General features: G+C 40.6%; 1 protein-coding gene across 1 annotated transcript in view; it reads left to right on the top strand.

The window, feature by feature from the left end:
- KCNN2 (potassium calcium-activated channel subfamily N member 2) overlaps window positions 1-19,787 on the top strand; it is a 133,010-nt gene that overhangs the window by 84,584 nt on the left and 28,639 nt on the right. Inside the window, exon 4 of the mRNA XM_058538685.1 lies at window positions 18,591-18,732. Within this exon, the coding sequence (XP_058394668.1) occupies window positions 18,591-18,732 (142 nt within the window). The remainder of the gene's footprint in view (window positions 1-18,590; window positions 18,733-19,787) is intronic.

Consider the following 19,787-nt stretch of genomic DNA (forward strand, 5'->3'; position numbering starts at 1 on the left):
CTCTCTAACAGGCCTTGCCAGATGCTGGTGGGGCAGATGGATGGTAATTGAAGAAGACTTGGACCGTGGGCCTGCATCTAGGGTTCACAGACTAGAAGGATAGCTGGAAGATGTGCACCAGTAACAACAGTGCAAGTTGAAAAGGGATAAATGCCCAAGAGAAGGACAGAAAATGCTATCGTAGTATGAAATAAGTGTCGTTTGAACAGGACCTTAAGAATATGAAACAGTCGTGAACCAAGGGAGAGATATGGGACAAGTTGAAGAGAGAACATGCAAGTTAGTAAGTCTGTTTGAGAACATAGTGTGTAAAGATAGGTCAGAAGAGTAGATCGGAACCTCATTTAGAGGACCCCAAATGCCAGTGTAAGAGATCTTTTTAAAGTCTTTTCTGCAAGAGAATGACTGATTATTTAAATGCTTGAGAACATGGGGGTCTTTAATACAGTATTAACAGTTGATTTCAAATTTTTCTGCTTCACTGGAGGTCTTGTAGGTTATTTTCAGCATTTGGTCACATAGCATTCATTGTTCTCACGTAGAAAGAACTTAGAATCATTAGGAGCTGCTTCATTGGGATTATGTAAGGAATGTCTTGCTTCCTGAGTCTAAATCGGATTGAAGAGTTAAAAAAGAACAAGAACACAAGGATCTCAAATTATCTATTGCATAAAATATTTAATTTCTTATGAATAATTGGATTTTACTAAAATTATTTTTCTGTCCTCAAGGGCTCTCAGGAAAGCAGTTTAATGAAGAGTACTGATTTTAGAAGCTTTTAAAATTTTCATAGTAGAAATAATCTGTGAAGGCACATGAAATAGATCCATGGGTAGCAAGTATTGAAACCTGAATGCCAGTTGGTGAACCTCGGACTTACTAAGAAGGAGAAGCCTGAGAGTGTGGTTGGAAGTGAAGAGCCCAGGGTTCTAAGTCCTCTCATCTTGTATGGTCAGTTAAAATTTCTAGGCCTCAATTGCTTTAGCTAGTAAATGAGGTTGAAATGGATGGCTTCTAAGATCTATTTATTAGTTCATAAGTGTAGGGAAGTAAGACAATGAAGGTGCAGAGAAAAAACTTTGGGGAGAAGAAATGTAAGTTTTAGTTACTAGTGTATTCCAATTTTCTTTCTCTAAACTGAAAGTCACAGAGAGGGTATTATTATTTTTTTCCAGTCTAAGTTATTTCTCCATCTTCTGGGTACATCTTGTTTTATTTAGTGAGTTATTTTGTTGATTGACATTAGAATCAGGCTACTGTGTTACTTCCCAGACTCATCAACTTCTTTACTTTCTGCAGAGGCCTGTGTTCCCTTTTGTCTAGTGGATTTTGTAATCATTAGACGCTTTGGAATTGAGGCATGCTCCTATTTATCTTTGACACACATACATGGTAATAACTAGGGGTATTTAATACAGTAATAACAGTTTTAAAATTTGTTTTCTGTTTCAGTCTGTAAGTCTTGTTGGCTGTTTCTAGCATTTTGTCACATAATCTTCGTTGTTCACACATGGAAAGAATTTTAGACTCATCAGGTGCTGCTTCATTGGGGTTATATAAGGAATATCTTTCTTCTAAAGTCAAAATCAACCTGAAGAGTTAAAAATAGAACAAGTAAACCACAAGAATCACAAATGAGCAAATGCCGAAAATATACAATATCCTACACATTGAGGAACTTGTCATTTTATCTTTGAATTCATTAAATTTTGTTAATTTGTTAAAGTTGCGATTCACATAAGCAATCAACAATTGGCAACATATCACAACACAAAACAATAAAAACCTGTAAGTAAGAGCATGGGCATTAATATTCTAAGTAATATATTTATCTTATTATTTGGCTACATGACAAAAATACAACTGTGTCAACTTAAACTTATCCTGCTTTTATGTTCCTGTTTAAAGCAAATGACTTCCAATATCGAAATTTCTTTAGAGATTAGGCAAGTAGGATTTGAACTTCTTGTAACTCATTATACAAACATCTTTTGGGCTCTTAATGGGAACCACGTATTGAGCCAGTCAATGGGATATCAAAGGCAGTCCCCCCTTGGGTGCTTAATGACCAGTGGAAGAGACTAACAAATAACAAAACAAAATTATAATTTAACACAAATGCTATGATGTCCATATGGACTTGTGCCCAAGGGAAGTAGGGAACACTTCTCAGCTGGGATGGGTGCTGAAGATGGAGAAGTGCAGTAAGGACAATTAGAAGCCAAGGGACAAAAGCAGCCGAGTTTGGCTGGTAGCTGGTGATAGGAAGAAAGGGCAGGAAGGGTGGGTTGGGACCCAATTGTAAGCGGCCTTAGATATTGTTCTAAGGAGATAGGACTTTTCTTTCCAAACAGTGGGGAGCCACCCAAGGTTATGAGACAAAGTAACATTGTTACATTTGTGTTTTGGGAAGATAACTCAGGGACCAGTGAGAAGGATGATATGGAGAGAAAGGCCAGAGACTGGGAGGCTGGGAAGTTGTGTGCTGCAATTGATGAAGGCTCCATCATCCCACCCCTAGAATAAGGCAGTGGAAATGGGGATTCTTTCACTTATTCATTCACTAAAAATCTATTTTTTGAGGATATACCATGCAATAGTCATTGTACTAACTAGCACTGGGCATATAGCTTTAAACAAGACACAATGTGCCTAAGGGCAGGAGGTGGTGCAAGTGCAGTCGGGCGAATTATAGGTGCCATGACCCCATGCAGAAGGGGGTGCCGGACCCACTCTTAGGAGGAGCAGAGGTCCAAGTGTTAAGAATGGCTTTGAAGGTGGGATGTGAAGGACTAGAAGCCAGGCTAAAAGAGGGATTAAGGAATAAGAAGAAAGGACAGCCATGTGCAGAGGCCTGGAAGGATGAGAGCAACATATACCCCGTGAATTCAAAGTGCTTCAGCTGGGGCTTAGAATGTGAGTTTGAGACAAGCAAGAATTAAGACTGGAGAGGCCAGCAGAGGCCAGGCCGAGAAGAAATGGCTCAGTTTAGGAACGTTTGAAAGTGGATGCCCCAGAATGTCATGGTTCCTTAGTTTTAAGGAATGAGGTGACCCCAAATTGTCTGATTTGCGGCAGCTTGGTGTTGGAGATACCCTTAACAGAGGAGAGGAATATGGAGGGGGGACAGCTGTGTGCTGTATAAGTGGCACTGATTGGAAACAGAGTAGCATTTGTATGTCTGGGTGCTGCACTGACCTGAGCTTCCCCAGAGGCCTGTGTGCACCCCACCTGTCGTGGTGAACACTGTACTTCTTGTCTCTCCATCGAGTCAGTGGATTAGGACACAGAGCTGTGGGAACCCCACTGCTCCTCTTAGCCAACCCCAAAATAGCCCCCAAAATAGTTTTCTTCCTTGCGCCCCCACATTGCACCAAGCACAGTGACTTGCACAGTGTGTCTTCATTATCTATGCATTATGTTCTGTTCTTAAGCCACCACATCGAGGCTACCAGGTGTCCTCGCTGGTCATGCTCAGAAAACAAAGTTCAGATGGTTTCTGAGTTGTATATGATGGAGATCACAGTTCTGAATGTAGTGGTAACATAGTTTTTATTTATATATATAGTGAGTTTTGTGGGTTTGAAAGATATGCCGTGGACAATGTATAAAATGACACCTGCCAAGTGATTGCAGGATAAGCACCCCTGTTATTAGTAATGTATGTGTATGTGTATATATATAAACTGAGAATCAAATCAATCTTTAATATAATAGAAGGAAAGATGCCCTACAACGTACCTTGTCTCCATTTACTGATTAAGAAAAAAATGTGTGGCTCCCTCCGGCTGATCTCCCTCTTTAATTTTAGAAGCCAATGCTTTTGTAAAGTGTTAGCTGCCTTTACATCAGTGAGAGACTTTATGAAAATGTTATTTTTAAGTAAAATATACAAGTTAAGAAACAAACATGTTGATTAAATCAAATGGAACAAAAGAAATCCATTGTGGGCTGCATTACTCTTCACACTGCTTCAAAACCATTTCTGTGTGAGCTGAGTAGCTGCATAAATAAAATATTCACACCATGGAAACATCTGTTCTGAGAAAATTTTGACATATATCAGAAGATGCAGAGTAAGAAAAGGTCATCTATGCACCCAGTCCTGTGACTCTTTTTCTGTAGCTGGCTATCAATATCCACATCACTAAACAGTATACAAGATTATCTTGTGACTATGTGAATCAGAGCCTGCTTCTGTCGTTTTTTCAATAGGATGCCAAGTGAACCGAGTTTGAATGCTGATAATGAGAGGAGGGCTCTGACGTTCAGGGTGTTTGATTTGGGAAGCAGTCGGCACACCAGGCACCTGCCCTGTGACAATCTTTTTGTGGGTCCCTCCTTGGGCACCAGCTATGTGCCACAATATAGGGGGGATTGCGGAAGGTGACTAAAGTAGGTCTGAGAGGAAGAACCAGGGGTGCTTTGTCTGCCTCTGGCGATTAAGGTAATCCTTCACTCATTGTGGATTTCAGAGCTGTTAGGGAGGGGTGCTTCACCTCCCCTGCTGGCCCCAGCACCTGGTACAATCTGCCAGGAATTAGGGAAGCATTGCATGTCTGAATGAATTAATATACACAAATTAATCAAAATTCAGTTTATTTCTTTAAAATACTTTTTTTCCCAAGAAGCATAACAACAAAATAAATAACCAAATAATGGAGTATAGAATATTGTGGCAAATGTATATGTAGTTTGAGTCCTGGAAGTCAGAGAATATATTGTCCTTCTTTATCCCATTTCACTTTGGCAGAGAGTAAGTTCAAAGTGAACATTACGGCTGAATTAGGATAGCTGTGTTATTAAAGCATGATTATGTGTTTTCTGTGTCTGTCCTGCCTCTGGTCCTTGCTGCCCAATATGGCAGCCAGTCACCCCATATGGCTATTTAATTTTAATTTTAAATTGGTTAAAATTAAATTAAAAACTAAGTTCCTCATTTTCCTAACCACGTTTCAAGTGCTCAATACACACATGTGGCCAGTGGCTCCTGAATTGGACAGCACAAATATTGAACGTTTTCATAACTTTTGCAGAAAGTTCCTTTGGACAGTGTTGTAGTTCATACTTCCCATTCTAATTTGTGTGTTACTAGGTCAGATATTTCCTATAAGCTGCCTCAAAGCCTATGTAGAACACACGCAAATGCTTTATCTCCTGGGGCACCACATGGTTACCAAGCTGTGCACATAGTAAATTCTTAACCTGATTTGGTAGATAGAGGAGAAAGCTAGTGTTGATCCTGTTGACTTTTACCAGCATAGCTAGCCCTTCATCATCTAAGTTCACCACACAGAGGACTTTGTACTTTTAGATCCAGCTACTACTGCCTTTGGCTAAAGGTTTGACCACAGTAATTCTACTTTTGTCATTTTAATGGAAGGAAATGTTTCTGGACTTGGAAGAGTCACATTTGGTTAGTAAAGTTTAAGAGGAATAGAATTTAAGAAGATCATGTCATTGCCATGTAGTTGTACTGAAGAGATGACTGACGAGCATTGCACAACTAAGCTTAAGTTCATGGGTTTCTTTGATTTTTGTAATTCTGATCCTTGATGGCTTGCAGTTACCTGCAGACAGCCAGGGCAGAGGTCATTTTCCATCCAGCTTCCCTTTGCAATATTCCTTTTTAGGGATTCCTGAATTCTCTTTTGTAAACAAGTTAATCTCACCGATTTGGCAAGCTAAAATGGCGATTCTTTGGGGGGAAATGTCTGCTGTATCTGACATCAGCAATCAGTTTACAGTGTATTTTGGTGAGCTGAGTAGGCAGCCCACCTAAGTGTGTGTTCTCCCCACCTTGCTTCTGCAGGTGATAACAGGAAGTATTTTTGATTACCACTTTAAATTCTTAAAATACTAAAATACGAAGGAATTTTCAGTTGGTTTTTCGGTTCTCATTTTTCTTTTATGGAGTAGCTGGAAACTTTAGTAGAAGCCAGTGAAAGCTATGTGATCTATTTGTGGGTGATGCTAGACAGTGAGGCTGATTTTTAATTTTTTTAAGTTGTTAGTAGGCTGGCTAGTGTCAAAGCTTTTTGGGTTTTCATGGTTTATGTAGTGATTTTTCTCCCTCTATTTATTTACATTTTTGCAAAATTTTATTTGCAGTAATTTCAACTGTTCATTTACTCACTTTCATTACTTTGAGCCTCTTCTTTCTTGTTACCCCACTCTTGTCTTCACTTCATCTCTTTTCTCTTTACTTTCTGCTTGTATGAAAATATTTTTGCTAGGTTTAACAAAACATATTGTTTCAACTGCAATTCAATTCCTGTTTCTGTAAGGGTGTTCTGAAGACTGTATGTGGTGGGGGTTGGATAGGCCCTTGGTGCTGGGTTGGGTTTGAGGAAGCGCTGTTCCCACATGTGTTCCTCCTTCGTGAACCTCGAACTGTGTTTTAATTCAGTTCATGACGGTTTGGCATTGCAGTCTATATTTTAGCTGCCCATGCTGAATCAAGCAAGGTGCAATTAGTAGGAACTCTAAGACTAACTTAGAATTGAAGTGGGAAAATTTAACTGGTAAACCTTGAAAATGACCTTCTCAGAAAATCTGTGATCTTTCTCCTCAGCCTTGCTGGAGTCACCTTCTCAGTGTCCCTGAGAGCTCTCTCTGCTCTCTTGGTTTGGTGGCTCCGTCTTCTGACTCTCTGCTTCTTCTTCTTTTTTTTTTTTCTGCGAGGAAAGCTAGCCCTGGGCTAACATCCTTGCCCATCTTCCTCTATTTTATATAGCATGGCTTGACAAATGGTGCGTCAGTGTGCGCCCAGGATCCGAAACTGTGAACCCGGGCCACCGCAGCAGAACGTGCGCCCTTAACCACTGTGCCACTGGGCTGGCCCCTCTGACTCTCTGCTTATCTCTCTCTGAGGAGTAAAACAATGACGTTCAGGAATGTTTTGCTTCCCTAGAAGCATAGCCTGGAACTGTGAAGCACTGGAAGCTAAGAGTTCTTCTCATCATATGTTTTAAGTAGTAATTTTCACTTGCTGTATTTTGAAAATTAAAAATTTAGAATCAATTCATGATAATTGCCTACTGTCATTGTGGCATCTTACTGGTGGGTTGATTTGGATCACTGGGACTTATCCGTTTTCAGTTGACAGAAAGTCCCAAACAGAAGCGCTGTCAAAAATGTCTCAGAAATACATGATAGATAGTAGACACAGAAATGTACCTTCCTTCTCCCCTGCTCCCCTGAGGATGGAGGTACCAGGGCTGGTGGGAGGAAGGGCACCTGAGGAGGCAGGAGAGCAGAATGTTATAGAAAGGTTGTGAGCTTTTGCTTTTTTTTTGTTTGGACTTCTTATGGCTGAACATCCCTCCTTCTTCCTACTCTCCTGATTTTGTGGACTAGTATACCCTCACACCATGTGCTTTTGCTCTGCCAAGATAGCTCCTGACTCACCGCCTCCTGTCCCTCCTCCCTTTCTCTAGTCCTTTTCACTGTTTCACATCTTAGTGGTACTGGTCACTCTCCTCCTCAACAGTGACAACAGAATGCATGGCAGGGTAGAAGGGAGCAAAACCAAAAGCCTGCCTACTCTCAGAAAAGCTCTGTTTGCCACCTCACCTGTGTGCGAGAAAGTACGCTTGCAAAGTAATGACTTCTCTTTGTGCCTACTTTTACACAAATAGAGAAGGATTTGGTCAGTGTAGAACAGTCTTTCTCTACTGATCAAGTAGTGTTTGGATGGTACTTCGTCATCTCAGTGCTCGCAGCCACCTTGTGAGGAAGCTGGTTATGATCCTCATGTTAGAGGAAAGGGGGGCTCAGACGTTGGGACTCAGTGCTCTGGGACACAGGAAGCGAAGGGGGTGGCGGTACCTCGGAATCCAGAGCTGTCCTTCCTGGACTCGATCTCAGAGTAAGTAGACAAGACCCTGACTTTTGTATCCTCAAATGCTGGTTCAAGTCCAACATGGCCTAGTTAGAAAAATCCACAGGGATTTTTTTTTCTTCTTACAGATTTAGGAGATAAGGTCTGATTTTTGATCTAGAGACTCTTGGGGGTGAAATGTGAAGATATGCTGCCACCTCAGATCCATGTTAGATTGGATCTAGAATGGAGTCCGCATACACACACACACACACACACACACACACACATCCACCCCTACCTCGGGGGACGCCCCTAAGATTCTTGGTAACACCTCAGGGCTGCTGGGTGTAGGAGTGGCTTGGGCTTGTTTGTATTACCCGTGACTCCTGTTTCTGACATGGAACATTGCCTGCTTCCAAAATGGCCAGGAGGGGGGCTTTCACTGGAGGGTATTCCCAGCAACGTCCCCTCACGACCCTGACTCGGGCACTAGTCGGGCCAAACTCAGCAGAGCAGCCGTGGGGATAAACTGGTGTGGCACTGCCATCTAGTGACTGCCCGCTCGCTGCTCTTCTCAGCCTCTGCAAGGGAAGTGAATCTTTCTGCCGGCTGCCTCTCCTGTGGAAAATCATGGTGGGGGCTTCTAAAACCCTAGCCCACGAGGCCAGTGGTAGATATACTGTCTGCTCTCAGCGGAGCCCGGCATGGGTCAGACACGAACTCTCCTAAGTGTTCTTGAGAAATTAGCTTTTTGGTAAGAGACTCATTGGGCCTGGCTGAGCATGGCTCCATCTCTGGCTCCTGGGGTTCCACTTTCCCCTTGGAGGAGCTCACAGTTTGTGCAAGATGCCTGGCATGCAGCGGGAGCTGAATGAATGGAGGTTGCCCCAGAAAATTAAAATAACTACTGATTGGGAAACTAGTAAAGGAACAAGGAGGGAAGAGAAACTTGGTCAGAAATGCTAGCCCTGGTTATAATATTGTTCTGGAACTCACTGTTTGATTGCCTGGGGAGTAGCAGGGGCTTGTGAATAAATCTCAGATATTTGTGCCAAATTCCAAGGTTTTCTAGTTTCCCTGCTCTCTGGATGTGGTGAAATGAAGCCGGCGTGGGACATTCCCACCCAGCAGAGAACTGCTACGGCATCCTGCTGCACATTGGACTGACCTGCTGGATTTTCTGCATACAAAAAACCTGATATAATTGTCTTAGGTTAGACCTAAATCCATTTTAGATATAAACGAAAAATAGTTTTGCTCAGTTGTAATATACACTTAATTTTTAAGTAATGCTGTGAGTATGTAAATTGAGGGAAAAATGTCATTTGTTTTATTTGGAATTTGACCAGAAGGTTTTCACATTTCAGAAAATCACACCAGCTATGGCACTGCCCCCGTGGCATTTGAACTGCCAGGACACCACGCTTGCGTCAGACTGAATTGCATTCAAGTGCTTTTACATTGAGATGCAAACAACTGATTGCTTGTTATGTCTTCTAGGCTAGCCTTGCCTGAGTATTTAGATATTGAAATACATGATTTATTGTAAATTACTTCTACTTTACTTCTCCATATTACAGTTAGGATATTGTATTGATTTTTTTTTAATAAATCGTGTATAGATAGGTTTTATTATCTGAATTTCATTTTAAGATCTTAGAAAAGGGCATTAGGTCTGCTAGGATTGAGAACTACTGCTTAAATGGAGTTCTCCATTCAGGGAAATCTCTCGAAATGGACACGTATACCCTGGGGTCTTTCGCCACTTTCACTTTTAGGAACCAGACTTATTACCACCTGTAAGTTCTCTCCTAGAGCTGAGCATATTTCACTATCCCCTTTATCAAAGACAGTCTGAATGCTGATGAGTCTTCAGATTTGTTTAGTGTGTTAATGTGATACCATTGTGTTCCTATAGGTTTTTAACATAAATAATTGCCAAATAATTATGAGATCTGAGACTGTTAACTTATTGATGGGTAAGTCATTTCTGAACTCACTTATTCTAACGTAAGTGAAAATGCATAAGTGAATAATAGAGAATCAGACAACAAAACATCGTTGTCAGTCTTTTCAGGGAAATATAATAGATGTCATTCTTCAAGTTTGAAAATCCATATATGTTGTATTATCTCCCTTTTTTCCTTTAGGGACTTTGAGCTTTGTTTTAAAGGAAGCTTATGCTCTTAGAACATATCCACTGATGGTGTCTAGACCAATCTTCTGTATCCATACTGCGAATGAAATTCTCATTAGCCAAGGTGAACACATGAAAAGAAATCAGATTTTGCAGAACTACTCCCTCTCAAACACACACACACACACACGCACACATGCACACACGCGCGCGGAAGAGAAGGGGAGGAAGAAGTGGGAAGGAAAAAGGGTTGGGGAAAGGGGTGGGGGAGAGGAGAAAGGAGAAGAGAGAAGTGTTTAGCTTTTTGACTTTTCTAAATTAACAGAAGAAAGGAAAAAATGCCAAATGTGCAAGGTTAAAGGAGCAAAATAAAATCAAAGCAGAAAACTCACTTTGGTGTTTTAGAGTTAATAGAGAATTATGCAATTAATGAAAACTGAAACTGGCTCATGCCTAAATTAAAGTTCGGCTTGATAGGTCACATTACACTGCCTATCTTTGCTGCTTTTCTTTGGATACTTATTGGTATTGAAGGAAGTCTATATTGGGAGGTCTGTCTTCGTCATGCGTCAGTGACAGGGAGAAAATAGGAGTACAAGGAAAAAACCAGGAGAAAGTCACATAGATGGGGGAAGTTCTAATTCTCTGCCTGAAGGGACTTTCTGTAAATTATTTGCCAAGTAGATTTATACATACAATTACAGTGTTTTCACTTTAGAGCACAGAAAGTGAGAAACCTCTCTCAGAGAGGTTTTTAGTAAAGTTTTTGGACCTACTGGATTTTGCATTTTATTTGAATTTAAAATAAAATTTTAGGTGTCAGTGTTATATTATTAGATATTCATGTCATTACTTTCAATCTGTTATATACATATTTTTTCTTCATATGTCTTTACCTCTTGTATTACATTTATTACAACTTGCATATTACTTTATTATTCCTGGCAATCAGTTTTCTCCCTTACGACATTTTAAGCTTCTCATGAATGCTTACTATTTTTATTCATCTACATGTTCCCAGTGCCTCCAAAGTTTCTTTATGCATATAGAGGTTCAACATGTTATTGAATGAGAAATTCCTCTGGAAATAAAGCTAATGGATGGTACTCAACCTTGACAACACATTATAATCACCTGGGAAGCTTTAAAAAAAAAATCCCTGTCATGGCCCCACCCCCAGAGATCTTGGCTTAATTGGTTGAGGATAGGGATTTTGCACAGGTATGTTTTAATGCTTCCCAGGTGATTCTAATATGCAGCTACAGGTGAGCAGCCTTGATATGGATCAGTGGCAAATAAGAGACGTGTTACCTCTCCTTTCTGAGCCACTGGCACTCAGCATTTTTCTCCTTTGAATCTACATATGTGCATTCAGTGGACTTCTTTTTATGCTTATATTTTAATTATTTGAACCACTTATTTTATTTGCTTTTACTTTAAATCAAAACTATATGCACATAGTTGGGGTTTGGTTGAAGATAATTTATCATACTCTTTGCACTTACCTGGGTCTTCAAGTGATAGACATCAAAATACCAGCTTCTTGCTGACATAAGGAAGATTTGGATACCACCACTTGACCTATAGCCAAACGGGCTGCCTGGTGTTCTGATGATTTGCCACTGAATTAGATGGAGTCATAGGTGCACCCTCATATCCTGGAGGAGTCACCCCTGCCTGGATAAGTTTACCACATAGAAAACCAAATACATCTATTCTGTGGGCAAGCAGAGCAGACAGAGGACCTGAGCTACACCTGTTCACTTTCTTCTCCCGGATTCTCCACTGTTTTCATTTCTTTCCTTCCACTTTCTATGTTCTCTTTCTATGTTGATTCTCTGAGAATGTATCTTTCTTGTTCTCCTTTTTCCCTTCTCTTTTTGTCTTTTTATTCTACTTTCCGGGAGATTTCTGCCAATTTATATTTTAATCATATGATTATTATTTTTTTTTTAATTTTTTGTTTATTGCAGTAACATTGGTTTATAACATTGTAAAAATTTCAGGTGTACTTCTGAAAAAAATTTCATTGTACTTCTATTTCTGCATAGATTACATCATATGATTATTTTTTTCACTATAATTTTAAGTTTTAAAAAAGTTTCCCTTTTTTATTCTTTAATTGTACTTCTTTGTAGCATCCTGTGCCTGTTTTACGGATGCTGTGTTTTCCTTTAGGTCTTTCATCATATGACTTGGAGAGTTTAGGAGCCCCGCCCCCTCATCGCCCTGCATTGTCTCAAGATTCTTCTGTTTCTTCCCTCCTCCCTTTCTTTCCTTCTTTCCTTTCTTCCCCCCAGCGCTTCTTTTGTCTGTTTCTTTTCTATAGAAAGTATACTTCTAATATGTGTTGATCGTTTGTTATTCTTTCATGTTCAAGAGTGGGAATTGGAAGCCACCTGGAAGCTGAGTATGGGGAAAGGAGCTTCTTGTCTGGTGAATTCTCTGTAGGATGGCTAAGTGGAAAGCTGCATTTTTCATTAGGGAATCTTTGACGTTAGTACATGAATGTCTTTTCCCTGAAGCTGTTCTGTTTCTCCAGAGAAAAATATTCTTTCTCTGTATTAGTGAGTTCTAATATTAGGGTCAGGGATAGGGCATGAACCAAGGAAACTAGGAATGCTGTTGTTCACTTTGGAAACTTGAAGTTAATCCCCATGTTTTTAGCCCCAAACATCTTTTCTGACCTTAGCTGGGCCCTGGGTCAGAATCTCCAGTCTATCCCTAGAGAATAAACCTCTATCTCCTATTAATTGTCTGGCAGTACCAGGCTAGGGCAAGAACCTGGGCGTCTATCATTCCATATACTTAGACATCATCTGTTCTGTTTTCAGCTTTGGACCTTACCCACCCATTGCATGATACCTGGTTTCTGCAAGTTGTGACTTTTCCATGGGATCTACAACAATCTGTGATTTTTAATTGGGGATATTTAGGCCCTTTATATTTAATGTGGTTACAGATATGCTTGGATAAATCTATCCTCTTGTTATTTGTCCCATCTGTTCTCTCTTCTTTTTTTCCATTTCTGCCTCCTTTTGGATTACTTATTTTTTATTATTTCATCTTATATTCTTTATTGGTTTATCAGTTATTACTCTGATATTTTAGTGGTTCCTTTAGGGTTAATAGCATACCTATACACTTAGGTATACTGTAACTAAATTATCACAGTCTTACTTTCACCTGATATTATACCACTTACTACAATCTATCTTCAAGTGAAACTATACAGCTTTACATATAGTACTTTCACTTCTCTAGCCTTGGGTAGTTTTACGTGCATGTACTGATCAATACTCAGCTGACTAGTCAAGGAGACTCCTCTGCAGATCTCTGGATCTCCCTCTGTGCAGATCTTGCCTCTCTGGTTTTTGGTCCTGTAAACTCTTGGCCTCCCTGGATTCTCAGCTCTGTCCCTCAAGTTGTGGAGATCTCTGGTGTCTGCCTGGTTTCCCTCCCTGAGCTACATCCTGGAGATTTTCTTCAGGCATTAAGCTGGGGCAATTGTATGACTCACTGTGGTTGTTTACCATCTCTCAGGGATCACTGTCCTTTGCTACCAGATGGTCTGTGTCTTCCTAACAATTGTTTCAAATATTTTGTCTGGTTTTTTAGTTGTTTTAGGAGGGAGTGTAAATCCAGTCCCCTGTTGTTTCATCTTGGCTGGAAGCGGAGTTCCCTACATACTTTCATTCATATGAAAATGTGTTATTTCTCATTCTCTGATTTCTCCTTTCCTTTCCTTTTGTTCTTGTGGGTTTATACCTTTTTTTTTAATAACCTTACTATCATTTTAGTGGTGTTTCCGGAGAGAAAGGTAGATTCAGGGGAGAGAACTGGTGGTGGATTGATCACATGATTTACATCTCCATAATACTTTTCACTATATAACTAAGGTTGACATTTGAGACCAGAGCAGACATTTGAGATGAGATCTTTTTGACATTCCCAGTATTAATAGTAAGTTTAATAGTGAAGGATTAATGAACACCGTTTGTCAGCTGTTAACCTCCATTGTTCAGTTGTTTTTTACAAGTATAAAAATACCTTACAAATTACACACAGATCTTGAAACATAACATGATAAATCTGATTCAGGTTGACTGACAGGCAAGAATCATTTCTCTCCCCTTTTTGTGTCTCTGTGTGCATCCTGAAGGCCTAACATGTGGCCTAGGGCAAGTCAGTTTGAGAACAAATATTTCACATTGTCGCACTCATTAATTCAATAAACACCAATCCCATGCTATATTCTTTTAGGCACTGTGTGAAGATACAACAATGAATAAGGCATAGTCTTTGTCCTCAGATTCTTCATAATTTAGAATCTAGGGGCATGTTAGATAAGCAAATTATGTGTTACGTCTTATGACCCAAGTTAACATTGATTGATGGTGCAGAGGTGCTATTGATTGATATCTACAAGAGGTTCTTGGGATACAGAGAAAAGACCTGTGGTCCACCCTGGAGTACCATGCTGACTAAAAGCTATGTGAAATCTGGAGAAGGGACCCACAGCAGACTCGCAAAGTACAAATCAGGGCTAGGAAGGTAGGGGAAGATGTGTTTCCAGGCAGAAGGAAATGCACCTGGAGAAAAAGAGAGCTGTGAAGGAGGATGATATAATTGCCAGCCATTAGTGTGGCCTAAGGTCCATCGCTTATGGAAGGGTGCTGAGGGTGAGGCGGGAGGGCTGGGCAGAGGCTGCCTCATTCAGAGGGAGTAATTCAATAATTCTCTTGGAAAGATAACCCCAGTGAAAGTAAACACGTTATAGAAAGGTGTCATATTTGCAATCTAAGAAAGAGGGGAAGACCCACGGTCAGCAATGAATGAAAAAAATGAATGGAAACTAAGAAAGGAAAATTTTGCTTCTTTTAAAACCTTAAAGCTGGGCCGGCCCCATGGCTTAGCGGTTAAGTGCGCGCGCTCTGCTGCTGGCGGCCCAGGTTCGGATCCTGGGCGCGCACCGACGCACCGCTTCTCCGGCCATGCTGAGGCCGCGTCCCACATACAGCAACTAGAAGGATGTGCAACTATGACATACAACTATCTACTGGGGCTTTGGGGGAAAAAGATAAATAAATAAAATTATAAAAAAAAAAAAAACCTTAAAGCTGATTCACAATCTTTCTGAAGCATAGAGTGCTATAAAAGAGTTCAAAAATTCTTCTCACAAAACCCCAGAGTTCTTATTTTAAAAATCTTGAGATCATCAGGCATTCCTTGCACTAATTTTAATCTTATTTAATGTATTTTTAATTAAATAAGCATTCATATTGATCAGAATTTGAAATTTGCCACATGAGTCATTCCTTCACGTCTTTCCCAGAATGGTTTTCCTTGTGGAGAAGAAGGTTGGAATTGTCTGAGTAAGTGTGTGAAATGAACTTCTATAAGAAATGTTTTGAAATTCTTTTAACCATTTAAATTGTATATATTAATCATCCACAGTGGTGTGAATCTGGCATAAATTCAAAACCTGGCAGTGTTCTATGCAATAATATCATCCTATTGATGAGTCTGATATTGTTTCTGAGTTGTCAAGAAAGAAATCCTGATTATTCTAATAGTATCTAATGTGGTCCCTAATTACCTACCTCTTGACTATTCACAACTAAGTATGTCTGAATGTAACATAAACAGTAGTATATGTTATTTTCCCATTCTGACCTATTTTTCAGGCAGGTTTATTATTTCCAAGCAAAAAAGATAATTTACCATTGAATTCTAAGCCTAAATACCAACTCCTAAAAAGATACTTATTTCTAATGAGGTCCTTCGATATAGGATTACAGTCTCTGACCCAGTGTAATGTGCACAGCATATAATAAATATTGACTGACCAATATAATGGCATAATACTTGAGAGTGTTTGGCAAAGAGTCAAATGAAGCTGGGAGAAATTTGTGTATCTAAAACTTGTGTATTTATTAAAGGTAAGCAACTAAAGAGGAGTCAGCTTACCTAAATGTTCCAGTGAATGCTTTTCATTGTAATTTTCAGTCATTTACTGCTCCAAACTTTGAAACCCAAATCCAAAGTGCTCCAGGAAGAACAGATTAGAAAGACTTCCACACCCATGCCAAAGTTGAGTTTCCCTTCTTCCTTCATCAGCTGTGAAGGCGCCCCGTAGAGACCTGTGTTTACAGTATGAAATCTCAAACTCCTGTTTGTAGTTGCTCTACTAAAGGAAAACCACGTGCCCAGCAGAGGTGTTCTGGTCACTCATGGTGTAGAAATAACTTGAAGATTTCAATTGGACATGGTGACATTTTCTAAGTATCTAGTGATTGAAGACACTTTGTTGATAAAGAAAAGGTGGAGAATGTAACTTTCAGCCAAATAGATTGTCCATGTCTTGAAACATTAATGTAAAATGAGAAAATGAAAGTCAAGTGCAGAACACCTAGTGGGCACTCCACAAATATTTCATGTGCGTCAGGGGATTAGGACCATCAACTCTTTAATATAGCAGATCTTTGTGTAAGTCGTGCTTTAAGAAGAAACTTAGTCTCACAATTAAGAATTGAATAGGACATGAACTCTTTTGCCTTCCCTCTCTTGTATAGCCCACACCCATGTCAGGGAAATGGATTCCCTGTTTTAGGCAACTGCTTGATCCTCATACTCCATAGAAAGCCCTAATATCACGAATGAGTTATAATCCAAAGCTTACTTCTAAGGGTCTTATTTAAAACGAAAACCACATTTTCCCATGGAAGCCCCATTACAGAGGTGTAGCAGGCTCCTCGAGTAGTTCACAGATCCTGTTAGCTCTTACTGTAGCTGAAGTGTAGCACTAATTACATCCCCTACTCCTATGTATATGTTATTTAACAAAGTTCTCAGGGGAAATACACTTACCTGTCTTCCTGGAAAGCTAGGAAGACATCCTGACCTCCCTTTTGGCAATGAAAGCCTCTCCACCCAGCCATTCTGGAAAGAGGGGACTCCACAGCTAGGTCATGGTTCTAGTTCCCTGGGGTAAAATGGTGGAGGTTCTGCCTTCCTGCCGCCAGAAATTCACAGGATGCTCCTCCACAAGGGCTGGCTACCTGTGTACATACCCTTCCCTTTTCTTCCAGAAGATGCAGTGATTGCCCTCACTCTTCCTTACTCTGGGGCTCTACTCACTCCAGCCAAGGGTTTCTCTTTCCCTGGACCAAGTAGCAGGAAATACTATTTCTTAGCTTCTCTCTTATTTCTTTGGAAGAAAACAAAGTACAAAAGTGATAAGCATGGGTCTTTTCTGTATCCAAAGACAGAGGTAAGATCCCCCGATACTGAGAGGAAAGCTTATACTCTATGAACCTTCTGCCCTTTTGGGTATAGATGCAAGAGCCTTGGCAAGAGATGAAGGACAGAAAAAAAAAAAAAAAAAAAAAACACACCGAGAATGCATTGGCCCAGTGTAGGTTGTATATGGGTTCAATCCCGGGGCTCAGGGCCGGGGCAGCCTGCTTGCCACCACAGCTCTGGCAGTACAGAGAGGAGTCAAGTTGAAAGGCAGGACTGAATGCAAGCCAAGGGAGGAAGAGTACCAGGGGATTATCTGCATGCTTTGGAGAGCAAGGAATAAGAAAAGGAAAGCCCTCCCCAGTGGTATCTGAGAGCTGGGAAGGAAGGGTGGTTCTTAGGAGAAGTTGGGTGAAGAGCAAGGAATGCATCTAGTGACCAGAGTCTGGGGTCTGACTGCCATGGAGAACAGAGGAGGGCCACTCTGCCCCATGACTACACAGAACATGCATCCAGGGTGGGTTCTTCTAGGGTAACAACTCACATGGCCTGACTGGTGTATGCATGGTGAATAGCAGTGTCTGCATGATGGGCCAGGGTTTCTGTTTAGAAATGCTATAGGATATCTGTCTCTGATATAAAAACTCTCCGCCTCAAAGAATAATCAATATAAACCGATCATTCTCCTTCTTTTTGACCGCAAGCTCTTTGTGTACAACTGATGAGGCAATAACTTCTGTTAAGCTCCAGTTCTAGGCAGGACTGTGTGATCAAAGGTGCAGTTTCCGTCTTCGAGGAGGACGGCTGGTGCAGGACCTCCAGGTCGACAGTTACAGTGTAGTCCTGTGATGGAGGAACACAAGGGATACTGAGGGAGCTCAGGGCAGGGGCTGGGAGAAGAATAGACAGAAAAGACTCCCACCTGAATTTATTTTGAAGGACGACTAGGAGTTGCTACAAAGGTAGCAAAGGACAGTCTAAGCAAAGGGAACAGCATAGCTGCTTCTGCTACAAAGGTGTCAGGTGAGATTGGTTGACTGCATATTGTCCTGTAAGCCGGACATATCAATGGGCATCAGGGAATGATGGGACATGAGCCGGGTTGAAAGATAAATATGCGTTTATCAGTTTACACCAGTGAGAAAAGCAGTTTTTATATTTTACAGTTTCTCTTTCAGATTTTTTTTCAAGTTGAAGAACTTCCTGATGTCTTTCAGATTGCTTAGATGGAATCTCAATTTTATTTATAATAGTGAGCTTTGAAAACTTCTCAATAGAGCAGTTCATAGACGCTGTTTAGTGAATTCATTGGATTGAATCAAACTGCCCTTGGCAGCTACATTGTAGATTAATTATAAAGGACTGGCTTTGTTTGCTATTTTTCAGGTACCATGATCAACAGGATGTTACTAGCAACTTCCTTGGAGCAATGTGGTTGATATCAATAACTTTTCTCTCCATTGGTTATGGTGACATGGTACCTAACACATACTGTGGGAAAGGAGTCTGTTTGCTTACTGGGATTATGGTAAGTGTCTTTTTGCTTTCCATCTCTTTTATTTACACTCAAGAAGGCACTTAGACTGTTGGGTCCATGTGCAGAAGTCATTGGAAGCTGCCTGGTTCCCCAACAGCAGGAAATCAGTATAAACAAATCAGTCTGTGTTGGGAGAGAATGTCAACAGTTTTCATCTTAATTCTTCTCATCATGAAGCTTCATTGAGGACATAGAGCTGCTAGATTGCTCCTTCTGGGAAATGCACTAAGTTCATGAACCAATCTGATCTTAGAGCTTCAACTCAGAGTGAGGAAGTTCTTTGCTTAAGTCTGGATTCTGCCATTTCTTACTAGCTATGTGAACTTCAGTAAATTTCTCTTCTCTGAAACTTACTTTCCTCACCTGTAAAATGTGCAACATAATAACTATCTTGCAGCATGTTGAAGGGTTGTAGAATTACATGACACTTTATTGATTGTATTTATTATTTTAACAAATATTTGTTGAGTGCCAGTAATATGCTAGGCACTGGCCTAGGTACTGGCAAGACAGCAAAAGAAGATAGAAACTGTCCCTGTCTTGCCTTCATGGAGCTTACGGGAGAAGACGTACACTTAAAATAATTGTTACTCACAATTTGTGACTCACGTGTGGGGACAGAAAGCTTCTGATCTGATTTTGGGGCTGAGGGAGAGGGATAAGATCTACTCAGAGAAATTGATCCCTGGAAAGTTGACTTTCAACCTGACGTGGGAAGGGGGTTAGCCAGGCAAAGTGAGAGGAAGGAGGAGCCTTCCAGGAAGAGGAAATGATTTATTTGAAGCTAATGAGGCAAGAAGGAGCTTGGTACATTGGAGCAAGGCCACTGGGCCAGGAGTATATAGAGTAAAGTGGGAATGTGGCATAGCATGAGGCTGGGGTGGGGAGGCTAGGTCTTGTGGAGCACTTGAGAAAGATTTGCTGCCTGGGGTGACACCTAGCAGGCTGAGACATGTCCCTTACCCCTTACACACGACGATTTGGCCAGGACTGCTTTGCACCATTTGTTTCAGATGTATGAAAATGTAAGGCTAGCAAGTGGTCTA

This window comes from Diceros bicornis, chromosome 1 (genome assembly GCF_020826845.1).
Source record: "Diceros bicornis minor isolate mBicDic1 chromosome 1, mDicBic1.mat.cur, whole genome shotgun sequence".
Classification (NCBI taxonomy): Eukaryota; Metazoa; Chordata; class Mammalia; order Perissodactyla; family Rhinocerotidae; genus Diceros; species Diceros bicornis.